General features: G+C 41.0%; 1 protein-coding gene and 1 pseudogene across 2 annotated transcripts in view; one reads left to right on the top strand and one right to left on the bottom strand.

Annotated features, from left to right (window-relative positions):
* The first annotated feature begins 1,409 nt into the window (after positions 1–1,409).
* LOC119254825 (cyclin-dependent kinases regulatory subunit 2-like) lies at positions 1,410–1,647 on the top strand (annotated as a pseudogene).
* A 3,956-nt stretch (positions 1,648–5,603) lies between these two features.
* The window catches only part of LOC119256098 (CASP8 and FADD-like apoptosis regulator), a 121,256-nt gene continuing 111,251 nt past the window's right edge, over positions 5,604–15,608 (bottom strand). For both annotated transcript variants that reach the window (XM_037523825.2, XM_054699990.1), the window contains exons 8-9: positions 14,665–15,175; positions 5,604–13,273 (exon numbers count right to left, since the gene is read on the bottom strand). In XM_037523825.2, coding sequence (XP_037379722.1) covers positions 13,135–13,273; positions 14,665–15,175 — 650 coding nt within the window. In that variant the 3' untranslated portion in view covers positions 5,604–13,134. The remainder of the gene's footprint in view (positions 13,274–14,664; positions 15,176–15,608) is intronic.

Raw genomic sequence — 15,608 nt, 5'->3', positions numbered from 1 at the left:
TCCAGGATCATATGTGAAATATGTGGTTCCACACAAATTTCAGTATTGTTTGATTTCCTTGAAAAATTTCACTGCAAGCCTCCCTCATGACCTAAGGGTTAAGTGTCAGTGCTATCACCATTATGGCCTGAGTTGATCCCTGGCCAAGAACTAACCCACCTGGCACAGCAGACCTCTCTCCTGTCTCACCTGCTGCTCCCCTCAGGAGTGTATTTCAGTCAATCCACCTGTTCTGTTCCCCATTCTGTCTCTGGTGAATCCTCTCACCCCCTGCACCTCTGGCCTGCACTGCAGTTCTTCTATGAAAAAAAAAAAAAGAGGGACTCCCTGGTGGTGCAGTGGTTGAGTGCGCTGTGAAGTTGGCCAGGGAGAACCCCACATGGCGCAGCAGACCTCTCTCCCTCGCCCGCTGCTCCCCTCAGCAGTGTTTTCAGTCCATCTGCATGTTCTGCTCCCTGCTGTGGTTCTGGTGAATTGTCTCACCCTCCCACGCTTCTGACCTGTACTCCAGTTCTTGTATAAAATAAATAAATCTTCAAAAAAAAAATAAAAAGAGGGCCTCCCGGTGGCGCAGCGGTTGAGCGCTGGCGAAGCTGCCCGCAGACTCTGCAGCGCCGGTTCGATTCCCGGCTGCTCCCTGGCCACCGGAGGAGGGTCCCACATGGCGCGCAGACCTCTCCTGCCACCCGCTGCTCCCCTCAGCTGTGTACTTCGGTCCTTCTGCCTGCTCTGCTCCCTGCTCTGGCTCTGGTGAATTCTCTCACCCTCCCGTGCTTCTGACTGTACCCAGTGCATGTATAAACAAAACAAACGAACAAACAAATAAATAAATAAATAAAACATGCCTCTATAAAAAATAAATAAATAAATAAATAAAAATAAAAAGAGGGCCTCCCCGGTGGCACAGCAGGTTGAGCACAGTGCTGTGAAGCTGTCCACAGCCTCTGCAGCGCGGGTTCCATTCCTAGCAAGCCAAGGAGACTCCCTCATGGCGCAGCAGCCCTCTCCTGTGGCACCCGCTGCTCCCCTCAGCAGTGCTTTTGGTCAGTCTGCCTGTTCTGCTCCCCACTCCGTCTCCGGTGAATCCTCTCACCCTCCCTGCCTCTGGTCTATACCCCTGCTATTGTATAAATAAAAAATAAATCTTTAAAAAAAAAAGAAAAGAAAAAGAAAAATTCCACCGGTATTTTGATAAAGATTGCATTGAATCTATGTATTGACTTGGGTAAGATAACCACTTTAACCATGTTAATTCTACCAATAAATGAGTATGGAGTATCTTTCCATTTCTTTTTGCCTTCTGTCACTAAACAGTTTTTTAAAACATGGTGTTAGTTGGTCACAGTCAAGTATTTGCCTTGGCCTATTCTTCATGCCGAGGCTATTTCTCTGCTGCTGGTGCCACCAGGATGGCCCTCAAGCATATCTACCATTCAGACAAGTGTTTCCATCAGCACTATGAGTATCAGCATGTCACATTATCTAAAGAACTTTCCGAACAAGTACCCAAAACCTGTCTGATGTCTGAAGAGAAATTGAGGAGCCTTGGTGTCTTACAGTATAGGCTGGTTTCATTACATGATTCAGAAGCCAAAACCACTTTTTTTTTTCTTTAGACAAGTTCTCCCAAGAGATCAACAAAAATGAAGTATATATGTGGATAGTCAATCAAATCTTTTTCAAATTTAATGTGTATATTTATGTAAAGCAGCAGTCAGTGAAGACATGAGAAATGTATTAATTTTCATCCATACCTGTGCTTGAGCTGTAGTTTTCACAGCAATAGAACTTAGTCAAATGCAACTGCAAGTAGGTCAATGTAAGATGTTTAAAATAAAATTTCTATTAGTTCTTTTCATAATTTAAGTGCTTACTTGACTTTACCTATTACATTTATAAAATAAAGCTTGTGAGTTACATTAAAAAAAAAGAAAATATGCTTAGTTACTAAATGGATATATACATATTTACAATTATTTCATTAGGATAAACCAAAGTGTAGAACTAGCAAGCTGATATTTAAATTCACCTTTTCCCAATCCGTAAACCCCCCAAAACTTTCCATCTAAGTGGGTTTGGGGCAATTCAGTTATTTCTAGAGAAATGAAACCTCAAAGTTCCACAAAGTGGTGATAGTTCCTAACAGAATTCTCACTAGCACTAGACTGATTAGGACTAAGTGGATGTGGTTAAAGGAGCAGAATATATTTTTTTAAAGATTTATTTATTTATGCATACAAGAACTGGGATACAGGCCAGAGGTGTGGGGGGTTGGTGAGAGGATTCACCAGAGACAGAGCGGGGAACAGAACAGGGAGATCTGCTGAAATACACTGCTGAGGGGAGCAGCGGGAGCAACAGGAGAGGTCTGCTGCGCCATGTGCATTATCATCCTGGCTGGGGGGGAATTCATGCTGCAGTGCCTGTGGGTAGCTTCATAATGCTGCATCTTAACCCCTTGTGCCACCAGGGAGGCCTCCAAATACAAAATTTTGTGCTGGAAAGTCACTACCCAGAAAGTGGAAAGATAACCCATAGATGCATAAAAAGTTTTGCAAATTTTACATCTGATAAGAGAAAGGCATATATAATGATACAACAAAACAATAAAACAATCAACTAAAAAATGGGAACTCTATATGCAAATGGTCAATACATACACACAAAATGTTCAACATCATTCATCAGGGAAATAATAACCAAAACCACAGTGGGATACAATTCATACCGAGTAGGAGAGTTATAACAAAAATGCAAGCAATAACAAGTGTTGGTGAGTACGTGGAGATATTAGAATTCTCACACACTGTTAATGGGAATGGAGATGGTACAGCCACTTTGAAAAACAGCTTGGCAGTCCCCCAAAAGGTAATATAGAGTTACGATGACCCAGCAATGCCACTTTTTCAAATATACACTAGAGAATTAAAAACACCCCCCCCACAAAAATCTAGGCGCATCATTCATAAATTTCAAAAAGTAGAAACCACTCAAATTGCCATCAGTTGATAAAAAATAAAGTACAGGTATATTCTATATTATAGATGAATTTTGAATACATTGTACTAATTGAAAGAAGTCAAATACAGAAGGTCACATGTTTAATTATCTGTTTATCCAAAACAGTCAAATCTTTAGAGGTAAATAACAGATTAGTGCCTGCCAGGGACTGGGGCATGAAGAGGAATAGGGAATGATGGCTAACAGGTATGAGCTTTCCTTTATGGTAGATAAAAATGTTCTGAAATTAGATCATGGTGATGATTGAACATTTGTGAATATACTAAAAACCACTGAATTTTATCCTTTAAAAGAATGCATTTTATATGTGAAATATAACTCAATGAGAAAAAAAGGGTAGGAGGATCTAGGATATGTAACAATCCTTGTGAAGTTTAATTTTTATGTGCCTCCTTGACTGGGTGAAGGGATGCCCACAGAGTCAGTGAACACTGCTTCTGGGATGTTTGTGAGGAAAAAAGAGATTAGCACTTGCATCAGTAGACTGAATAAAGATCTGCTTCACCAAACTGGGGGACACCATCCAATCAAGTATGGGTCTAAATAAAAGAAAAGGGCAAAAAAGGGGAACTGTGAGCTGGAACATCCATCTCCTTCCTTCAGACATCAAAACTTCCAGTTCTCTAGGTCTTTGGACTCCTGCACATACATCAGCAGCCCTTCCTCTACCCCCTTCTTACTCAAGCTTCACCTTAACTTCCAGCACAATATTGTACATCCACTGGGGAATCTTGAAGATTTCTAAGTGACAAAGCTATGTTTAGGGGGATTCTTTGGGTTACTGTGTATAAGATAATTTTAAGATTTAGAGACTGGGGGCAAGATCAATGAGAAAACTGTCGTCATACTTCAGTGAAGGGGTGATGAAGGCAGAGGAAGTGTAATGATGGCAATAAATGTAAAAGACACTGTAGATACAGAACCAATCTGGGGCCTCCCCAGTGGCGCAGCAGTTGAGCGCTGGGCTGCGAAGCTGCCCGCAGCTTCTGCAGAGCCAGTTCGATCCCCGGCCACCGGTGAGGGTCCCACATGGCGTGCAGACCTCTCCTGCCACGCCCGCTGTTCCCCTCAGCAGTGTCCTCCATCTGTCTGCCTGTTCTGCTCCCTGCTCTGGCTCTGGTGAATTCTCTCATCCTCCCGTGCTTCTGACTGTACCCAGTGCTTGTATAAATAAATAAATAAATCTTTAAAAAGAAAAGATAAGAAAAGCAACACTTAATAAATAAATAAATAAAGAAAACTGCTCTTATTAAAAAAAACCAAACTAATCTGATTTGGAACATTCTATTGGATGTAGACACTGAGGAGAGGTGGGCCAGGATGAAAATGATGCTGGACAGTGTTAACTGAAATTGATGACACAGGCAGAGAGCAGATTTGGAATGGAGACTTTGATTGTTTTTGTTTTTTGTGTTTTGCTTTTTTGAGTATAATGAGTTTGATGTTCCAAAATAAAAATCAGTGGAAAACTCTACCAGGAAGTTGCAGGTTGAGATGTGAACTTAAGGAGGCTGGACTAGAAACAGCCATCTTGTGGCTGGCATAAAAGTTATAATTGGTGCCTCCCCGGTGGTGCAGCTGTTGAGCGCTGGGTTGCAAAGCTGCCTGCAGCCTCTGCAGCGCCGGTTCGATCCCCGGCTGCTCCCCGGCCACTGGAGGAGGGTCCCACATGGCGCACAGACCTCTCCTGCCGCCCGCTGCTCCCCTCAGCAGTGTACTTCGGTCCTTCTGCCTGCTCTGCTCCCCGCTCTGGCTCTGGTGAATTCTCTCACCCTCCCGCGCTTCTGACTGTACCCAGTGCTTGTATAAATAAATAAATAAATAAATCTTTTAAAAAAAAGAAAAAGAAAAAAGTTATAATCGAAGCTACAATGTTATCAAAAGAGAAAATATAAAAAATTGAAAATAAAGGAGTGGTCCTTAGAATATCCATATTTAATGAGGAGAAAGATCCCAAGAAGACTTGACCAAAGAACTGCTATAATAGAACTTCTATAATACCCTGGCCAAGTAGGAAGACTATGGCCCCATAGAAGCCAAAGATTTCTGTTTTGGTATTAGGGTCAATGTTACCCTTGGATCTTATAGATTTAGCAGAATGGTTAAGCTGAAATTCAGATGGCAGGGTAGTATGGAATAAATAGGAAAGGTGAAATGAAGTGATTATAACCTAAAATTTATGTAAAAGAGTGACTTGAAAGAGAGGGATATTATTTGATAGGGCAGGCAAAGGTTGTTTTTAGACTAAAGAATCAAAGAGAGAAAGAGAGGAATGATGTCAGACAGTTGAAATAATATTCAGTGTTGGAAGAAAACTGACCAACATATGCCAACCAAGGGAGTGAAAAAAGAATGGGAATCCCACGTCTGGGGCAGGAAGTTCTTATCAAATAAGAAAGAAAAGATGTTTTGCGTTATCATCATTTAAACAATGAAAAATTGTGAATGACTTAAATATCACACTTTGAAATACAGATATGACCACATAAGTGAAAAGAAAGAACAGTATCAAAATATTATGCCATTCATGTTTAAAATAAATACATTGAGTATATACACACACACACAAATATATTGGACCATTTTTTGCAAATAAGTAATTTTTATTTATTGTATGTGTTTGCAATATGCGCTATGTATGTATGCATGTATTTAGATTGCATAACACAGTATAGGTTCCAAGGTTACATTTATCCACCACTCTCGCCACCAAATGTCCATTTACATCCACCACCAACCAACTGACCCCTTGTACTCATTCCCTCCCCACTTTCTGCTTTGTAGTAATGACCCTTCTTTTATATTTCAGTTACAATAATATATAATACCTAAGTTTATTCAAAATCCCCGACTTGCCACCAATATTGGTTACATCAACACAATATAAAGCTATAATAGCTGTATTGGTGTAAAAATGCAGTCATCAATGGAACACAATACAGACCCAGAAATATATAAATAAGCTGATCTTTGACATAAAAACAAAGGCAATCGTGTGGGTAAAAGACAGACATTTCAACAAATGGGGCCGTAATATGAAAAAGAAAAAAAGCAAGAATATAGACACAGACCTTACATCTTTAATAAAAAATTAACTCAAAATGGATTAAAGACTTAAATGTAAAATGCAAACCTCTATTAACTTCCAGAAGACAACACAAGAAAAAACAAGTTACCTTGAGCTTGACAACGAATTCTTAGAAACAATACCAAAAAGTACAATCCATGGAAAAAAATGGTGTTTGACTTCATTAAAATTTAAAATGTCTACTCTGTGAAAGACAATATTAAGTTCATGAAAAGACAAACCACTGGCTGGGATAAATTATTTGTCAAATATATAGCTGATGAACAGTTTTACCCAAACTATACAAAGAACTCAAAAAAAAAACCTCTTAAAACTCAACAATAAGAAACTCAATTAAAAAAATAGGCAAAGGATTTGAACATACTTTCAGCAAAGAAGATATACAGATGACAAATGAATATGGAAAGAGTTCATCATGCTGTCATTAAGCAATTACAAATTAATAATGTGAACCACCACACATTTACTAAAATGGCTAAAATATAAAAAACACTAACACCACCAAACGTTGGCAAGGATACTGAGTAATAGGAACTCTACAAAATGATACAGCCACTTAAGACTATATTCTTTTTATATATATATTTATTTATGCATATAAGAGCTGGAGTAGAGGCCAGAGGTGTGAGGGGTGAGAGGATTCACCAGAGACAGAGTGGGGAACAGAACAGGCAGACTGACTGAAATACACTGGTGAAGGGTGCAGTGGGCGAGACAGGAGAGGTCTGCTACGCCATGTGGGTAGCTCCCTGGCTGTCCAGGGATCGAACTCATGCTGCAGAGGCTGTGGATTGCTTCATAGTGCTGTGCTTAACCCCTTGCACCACCAGGAAGGCTCTTTATAGAGCTGTTTTGAGGATTAAGTGAGATAATTTATGTAAAATGAGCTAATAATAGCTCAGTGTTATCGATTATTATTTACATATGTAACTTCAGTGGGTACACAAAATTCCAATCAGTGGACATCTCATAGATATGCCCCTGTTACTGAACACTTGGATAATTCTGCTTGGGGCCATTATAAGGTTTGAAATATCTTGGTGTATTTATCTCTTTTATGACTAGTTAGCACTAATATTTAAAGTAATAGCTTGAGTCTTCACATATATTCAGAATATTTTATTTAGACTTAATTGCAGGTACATGGTATACATTGTATTGTTATATAGTTTTCTCTAGTATTTCTAAAACAATTCCATAAAAAACTAGCCAATGAAAAAGAATAAGACAAACATTTAGAACTCAAATGTTCATATGCAAAGATGCCAAAGGAGTTACTGTTCTAATAGATTCCACAATGAAAGTGATAAATATAACTTACATGAGAATTGACTAACAGACAAAGATGGGGCCTTTAAGTCTCTTCACACACCAACTGTGACCATCTCTGTTATACCACCCACCATTGCTCACGTTCTCTCCATTCCAGCTAAAAGTTACACTCAAGATTTCTAGAAAATGCCTTGCATTTTCATCTCTCTGACCCTTCACGTCACTGACTTCCTCTCTTGCAACATATTCTCTTCTCCATCTCATCTTGCCAAAATCCCACCAACTTTTTCAAGGCTGGGTTTTCAAAACAACTCCTCAATACTATAGTACAGTAACAGCTACATTCACATCGCATCACCAAAGCAGTCACAAGAACTCTCTCACCAGGGCCACCCAGGGAGAGAAGAAGGGCTCAGAGCCCAGTGGACTATGGGAGAGGACTACAGGTGCCTTGGTGGTGGGTGTGGTGTGATAACAAGCATCTGAAGAGGTATAACCTGTATCTCTCAATCATATGCAATGTTAGAAACCAATGTTACCTCAGTACTAAAAGTTAAAAAAAGTAAAAAAAAGAAAGATGATAATATGTTATAACATGTTAAGAGGTGGTAAATATTATGGAAAAAGGAAGTCAGGAGGATTGGGACTGTGAAGGGAGTAAAAGGTACAGTCTAATAGTCACTGAGGAGGTTGATTTGTGTAGTGTTTTCTCATTTTCAACTGAATGAGTCCCAACTTATCTACCTGTGCATACTTCAATCCCAAAAGTAAATGCAGAGTCAAAGGCTTGTATCTAAGAAAACTAAATAAATAAAATTATAAGATTCTTTTCTTGGTGTAATCACAAAGGCACTTTCATTTCATCCTCAAATCAATTCGGTCAAGTGGGCATGGGGAGGCAAGGGCTTTCCCCCATTTTGTCAGCATTGATCTGGACTTACAATTCCTCTTTACCTCATAACCCTTGCCAGTGAGCAAAATACACACTTAGCATTCCTCTCTTGGGGACCTGAGGATTGATTGATAGTTGATCTTAATAAAAATAATGCAATTCAAAGACAAAAAAGAAACATACCAAAGTAAATAAACACAGGTACAATATAAATGATTGGTTTTTTTAAGAGGAAAAAAAATGCTGATTTGCCAAGTTTTATATTTTTTTTTTCTTTTCTAAGATTTATTTATTTATGCATACAAGAACTGGGGTATAGGACAGAGGTGTGGGGGAGTGATTCACCAGAGAAAGAGTGGGGAGCAGACAGGCGGATTGATTGAAATACAATGCTGAGGGGAGCAGTGGGTGAGACAGGAGAGGTTTGTTGTGCCCTGTGGGTTTGCTCCCTAGCCAGGGATCAAACTTGTGCTGAAGTGGCTGAGGATACCTTCATAGTATCCTTGCACCATCAGGAAGGCCCAAGTTTTATATTTTCACCATGATAGGCAGATAGGATAAGGTGAGATCTATGGTCCTGCTTTTATTTCTGCAGGGAGAGGACAGGAGCTGGGAAGGTAGAATAATGACTCACAAGGAGCAGAGAGATGACGCCTCCCAGGAATGTGTTACATATTTCTACTGTTCTAATGTCTAAAGATCCTAAGATGGGTTGATAATATTCCAGACCTGGTACTACCAATGTCTTATTCTCTGATATTTGTGACCAAGTCACTTAAAAACTGTGTGCCTCAGTTTCTTCAATCATAAAATGATTGTTCTCATTCTTTTGATATAGCTAATGTTCACTACCCCACAGTGAAGCTCCATATCCTACTTTTTCCTTATTAATAGAAGTTCAGCTTTTGTGTTTTGAGTTGTTTTTTTTTTTTTTTAGATGTATTTATTTATTTATACAAGAACTGGGTACAGTCAGAAGCGCGGGAGGGTGAGAGAATTCACCAGAGCCAGAGCGGGGAGCAGAACAGGCAGACTGAGGTACACTGCTGAGGGGAGCAGCGGGCGGCAGGAGAGGTCTGCACGCCATGTGGGACCCTCCTCCAGTGGCCGGGGAGCAGCCGGGAATCGAACCAGCACTGCAGAGGCTGCGGGCAGCTTCGCAACCCAGCGCTCAACCGCTGCGCCACCGGGGAGGCCCTGTGTTTTGAGTTTTTATTGTGGGGTTTTTTTTTTTCTTTCCAGAATTGTGTTTGTTGAGGTAGTTTTACATCTTTGTATCTACTCTGGGGATTATAGGTTCAAACCTCTACGAATGTATTCTTTCACACCCTGTCTACCACCAGTGTCCTAACAATCTTCCATCATATTCCTTTGGGTCCTAGTCCCTAGGACTAGGACCCTCCTCCTCTGGTTGCCTCAGTTTTACAGCCAGATGTTAAAAGCTTATTATTGATTTGTTTTTACTGACATTTGTTATGTTTCTCTATATTCCATATATAAGTGAGACCCTAGCCTGTGCTTCTTTTTCCTTCTGACTTATTTTACTTAACATTATCCTATACAGTTCCATTCAGGTTATCTCAAATGGCAGTTCATCTTTGTTACAGCTGAGTAGCATTCCACTGTGTACACACACAGTGTATACCACATTTTTCTGATCTACTTCCTTAGACACTTAGGCTGTTTCTATAACTTAGTTACTGTAAATATGGCTGCAATGAACATGGGAATACATATCCCTTCAAGTAGTGTTTTTGTATTCTTTGGGTAGATGCCTAGGAATAGAATTGCTGGGACATATGGTAGGTTCATTTTTTTTATATTCTGATTTTTTTTTAAATTTTATTTTTATTTATTTTTTATAGAGGCATGTTTTATTTATTTATTTGTTTGTTTGTTTGTTTATACATGCACTGGGTACAGTCAGAAGCGCGGGAGGGTGAGAGAATTCACCAGAGCCAGAGCGGGAGCAGAGCAGGCAGAGGGACTGAAGTACACTGCTGAGGGGAGCAGCGGGCGGCAGGAGAGGTCTGCGCGCCATACGGGACCCTCCTCCGGTGGCCGGGGAGCAGCCGGGGATCGAACCGGCGCCGCAGAGGCTGCAGGCAGCTTCACAACCCAGCGCTCAACTGCTGCGCCACCAGGGAGGCCCTATATTCTGATTTTTTAAGACTTATTTTATTTAGTTATTTATACATACAAGAACAGGGGTACAGGCCAGAGGTGCAAGGGGTGAGAGGATTCACCAGAGACAGACTGGGGAGAAGAACAGGAGGATCTACTGAAATATACTGCTGAGGGGAGCAGCAGGAGAGAAAGGAGAGGTCTGCTGCGCCATTTGGGTCAGCTACCTGGCCTGCCGGGGAATCCAACTCATGCTGCAGTGGCTGGTGATAACTTGATAGCTGTAAGACTGAATTAATCCCAGGGAGGTCCCTCTTTTTTAAAAAAAAATATTTATTTATATATATTTTACATCATTGCTCATTTTTCTACAATGTTTGCTTTCTTTTCTCAGGTATTCACCCATGCACCATCACCATAGTCCCCTGTGTAAGAACACAGGGGCTGTGATCCCTCTCAATCCCCCTTGTTTTCTTAGTAATATAGAAAACTATTTAAAATTATTAAGTAATATAAATAAATACTTTTCATTTGTGCATTTTTCATTGTACATTTGTGAGACAAAGAAGCATTTTGAGGAAAGATACTTGTAAAAGTAGCAATGATCCCACCCAAAATGTTATATTAATGTGCTATTTTGATATATAATAAAAAAATAGAATAAGTGGAAAAATGCTCTCCCCTGGCTGGACGGGACAGAGAAGGACACCAAAACTGCCAGGTCATTAAGATCCCTCTCCAACAGTTTCCCTCTCTAATAATGAACGTGGGGTTCTGGCTCAGAAGACCAAGTACATACATTATTCCTGCAGGCATCCCTCAGCAATATGTACTTCAAAGATCATCAGGCATCCAGTAAAGTAGAAATAACTACTTATAAATAGTCTGAAAACTCTGCTTTCTAAGTTTTTCAACCTTTGTTTAGTAACCATGTCAAAACAAACAACACAGAGACACATACCACTTACAACCAACTTAAAAATATAAAAATAAATAAATTTTAAAAAGCCTTCAAGTGAGATTTTTAAAACAGCATTTTCTTTTTAGGACGTGTCATCCCATCCAAGAAAGAAACAAGTATGCAGTGTACCTGACTAACAATAAAATACCATTAAGTCCCAAGATGAATGGACAAGCTACCAGTGTTAAGGACTGGTATTTTGTTTTTATAGCATGTTATTTACATAAGTGAAAAACACAAGTTTACAAAACTCATTTATAAGGTTGAATGTATGCCTATTTGAGGAGCTACATCAAATATTCTATAGTGCTAGCCCACAACAAATGCTGGGGAAAAGAGGCTACAGGCAACAGGGTTGAAGAGTAAAAGGAAATACAAAGTGAAGAGCAATGACAGAGGGCACTTTCAAGGTTGCTGTGCACTGAAGAACACTGAACAACTTGAGATCTTTAAAAAAATTAAAAGTTAAATCTGAGTTTTAGGCAGAATCCACAGCGCACTACCTAGAGTCCCATTCTGACAGAGGGGCTTTGCCAGCATTCTGGATCAAATGCTTTGTGTCCATTCTAAATGCAAAGGTTGAAATCCTAATCACCAAGGAAGTAGGGCCTTTGGGAGGTAATTAGGTCATGAGAGTGCAGCCCTCATGAGCGGGATTAGTGGCCTTAGAGAAAGAGACAGAAAAGAACTTGCTTCCTTTTTCTCTCTGCTCGCTGCGAGGACGGAAGCAGAAGGTGATTGTCTGCAAACTTAGAAGCAGAGTCTCACCAGACACCATATTTGCCAACATCTTTATCTTGGAATTCAGTCTCTAGAACAGTGAGAAATAAATGTTTCAGCCATACATTCCGTGACAATTTGTTATTAGCAGCCTAAACTAAGACAGTCATGCTGTCTTACATCTAGATATTGTGTATGGAAAAAAAAATTGCAGGCTGCTGAGACCAAGATGGCAGCCAGACTCACTGCCTTCCTCAAGAATGGCTGGACCAATGAGCTGGTGCTGGTTCAGTCCCTCACCAATGAGGGACTAGGTGCCTATAATTCTGCCTCCTCTCAACCCCTACACAAAGCACACCACCAAAAACAAGCAAAGCACACCCGTGTCCCACGGAGATGCCAGGGACATGTCCAATGTTGCCAGATACTCCCCGAGCCCCAGGGCCCAAGCTTGACATGACCAAAGAAACAGTGTGAGCACCTCCACCAACAGGGCAGAGGGTTTCTCTCCTATGGCACCCAATACAAATGTGAAAACTGAAAGAAAACTTTCGGCAAGCAATACACCAAAGTTTTGGGTAACTGTGGCTGCCTCTGATAAATATTATGGGGGTTTGTTAAATTCTAATTTCATTGCTTTGTATTTTGGTTTTTCTTTTCTGTATGGAGCATGGATTCCCACAGGTTACTTTGAGATTGCAGACACTCTGAATGAGCCTTTCTGTAGCTGTTTGCTTGACCTTTACCATGGAAGGCAACATGTTCCTGAGATGCTCAATTCAACCAGTGCTAGGTTTTTAAAGTTTCCAAGTCTTTTTCTTTCCCTCATTGACCTAGTGAGCTGTTTCATGCAAACATTGTTTCACAATAGAGATCAATACCTCATCTTCGAAGCTCAGACACCTTTCCAGCCAAGCATTCTTCCCCAAGGGTCTTTTTCAGCATGGACCAGGACCTCGCCTCACATTCATCACTTATGCACACTTGCTTGCAGGCTACTCTGACAAGTGATGGAGACTGAGGGGCAGAGCAGGGCTTAAGAGAGCTTTCAGTATTTCATTTGTAAGAAAGAATGAGTTTCTTTCTCAGAGTGTGTTGCAGCCAAACACAGTACTTCTCCTTAGCAGACACTCTGCTGTTCCAATCATACACGCGGTCATTCAGTTCAAGATGGAGATCCAGGAGAGGGCGTTTGCTGGCGGGAACAAGGAAGGCATAAATTAATGCCATGCAAATATCAAAGAGAAGATAGACAGTCATTAGAGTGATATGCATCAACAGACTTGAAAGAGTTTTAAGATTGTTCTTTTCTAAATACTCTTCAGGCTGCTTAATGATTTGAATTGGATCACTGTGGTACAGTGATGACAGTCGCCTCCCCCAACCGGTAACTGGTTTTACTCTGGGAACACACCAGTCATTGACCCACCTGGATCACTCAAGCAAATGCAGGATGGATGTAAAAGGTCGATAATACCACTCGTCCACAAAGCATGTACCTAGGAAGGCTGAATCTCTGCTGCTCCAGCCCTCCCTCATGCCTCAGTAACCACTGGGGGTCTGGGACCGTGAGATTAATTCCCAGGGTCCTCACAGCTACAATAGAATACATTTGCCAGGTGGCTCAGAAATCTCATTCTCAATTGCAATTAAGGAGCAACTGAAAAAGGACTGCTAACCTTACATTGGAGGTACATTGTGGCCTCATTCTGCTTAAGTGGACCCAGTCACAAATGTTGTCCTTTGAAAAATATCCTTCCCAATAAACATCAAAATGTCTACATAACAAAGATTTATAGTCCTGAATAGTCAGATAACGTGTTTCACTTATCAATCTGTTAAGACTTGGGGAGATAAAAAAGTAGACAATGTGGGTGAGAATCTGGGGACCCAGGCACTGTCACACAAAACTGTTGCAAGTGTCCTAAAGAACAATCTGAGAAGATGCATCAAGGATTTTTAAAATGCATGTCGTTTGACATCGTGATTCCACCTCTGAGAATAGTTTTCAAGAAAACAAACACAAATACTAAGCTAAAAAAATGGTGAATGCCTTTTATTTGTGAAAGCAATAAACTGTCCAATGACTAAAGCAGGTGATAATAATAGATGATTCCATTTTGACATGAAATACATTTACATATGGTTATGTACTTATGTGCACTGTAAGTATTTTATAAATGTATGTATGTATGTAGCGGTATATCCAAAAAAGTTCTGGAAAGCAAAACACCATTTGATTAACAGTGGTGGATTCTAATGAATAAGATTCTAACTGCTTGTTATGTTCTGCTTTCAGCTTCTGTATTTCGTGGCTTTTCCCAACAAGGGCTATGTATTGTTTTTGTAATAAGGAAAAAAAAAAATTTCATAATTTTAAAGAAAAATACCTAAACTACAAGCTAATATGTGACCTCCTGAGGAAAAAGTGTTCATAAATTTGCAAGTCTAGATCACACCCTAAGGGAACCCCCACAAGGAATGGAAGATCCCCTTTCCTCCCTGAAGAACGGCACAGTGATTAAATGCTATCTGGGAAGCAGGAAACCTGTGACCCAGGGATCAGCCATGGCCTCAGTGGCTCACCTTTCTTGCCCCAGTTTCTGGGAGAGGTACTGCAGGTACACCGAGGGCGCGGTGGAGGCCCGCTCCAGCAGGAACACGTCCGCTCTGCACAGGCTCCAGAAGAAGTCAGCTTCCCGGTGAACTGTGCATGGCCCGGGCTGCCTGTCCGTGGCTTCTGCATTATTCACTGCTGGGCTGTCCACTTCCAGGAGGCTGTTGTCCTCCTGCTGCCTCTCTGAAACCACGTAGTTCTGAATAAAAAAGAGTTTTGGCTTCCCTAAGAGGGAAGGACATGCGTCTCCCATGAACATCCTCCTGATCTGCTCCAAAGAGAACCCCGAGTGAGCGTCATCCACTCCAAACACGCTCTGGGAGCACCCTCGGCTCACCAGCACACACACGAAGCTGTCGTAGTACTGGTGTTGCGGCATACGGGCAACTTTGTGGAGGATTTGGATTATGTTTCTCACACTTTGATAGAGGAAATACTGGACTTGATAGCCCAGGGAAGCGAAGGTGTCCCGAAGAACCTCTGGAAAAAAACAAACACGGAAAACGACAGAGTGAGAAAAGCTCAAGAGACAGCGGGGAGCGCTATGAAGCCCAATCTAATCTATTCTGTCTGTTTCTGCTTTTGCGCCATAGTTAAGGCACAGTAATGGTCTGTCCCTGCCACACTCTCTTCCCTGCCTGAGGTCACCACCTCTGGCCACAGGCACAGGCTGAAGCCCCTTCTAGACCAACCTAAATTGTGACAATTTCAAGACTCCCTAGTTCCTCTCATGACTTTCCCTTGTAACCTCTCCCCAAGAAGGGAGAGTCCTTGACAGATTCCCTATGGTACTCCCTATCCCAAATTTTCTCCTAGCTTCCAAGAATCCTGGATGACTTTGCCTCCAGAAACAGTCTGAAGTAGTGGAAAAAGCAAACATTATGCCACAAGAGCCTGCCTTCTATCACTGACC

This window comes from Talpa occidentalis, unplaced genomic scaffold (assembly GCF_014898055.3).
Source record: "Talpa occidentalis isolate TD23 unplaced genomic scaffold, MPIMG_talOcc4v2.1 talOcc4.3, whole genome shotgun sequence".
Lineage (NCBI taxonomy): Eukaryota > Metazoa > Chordata > Mammalia > Eulipotyphla > Talpidae > Talpa > Talpa occidentalis.
The sequence above is the reverse complement of the archived record's forward strand: the minus strand, read 5'-3'. Positions and strand labels throughout refer to the sequence as shown.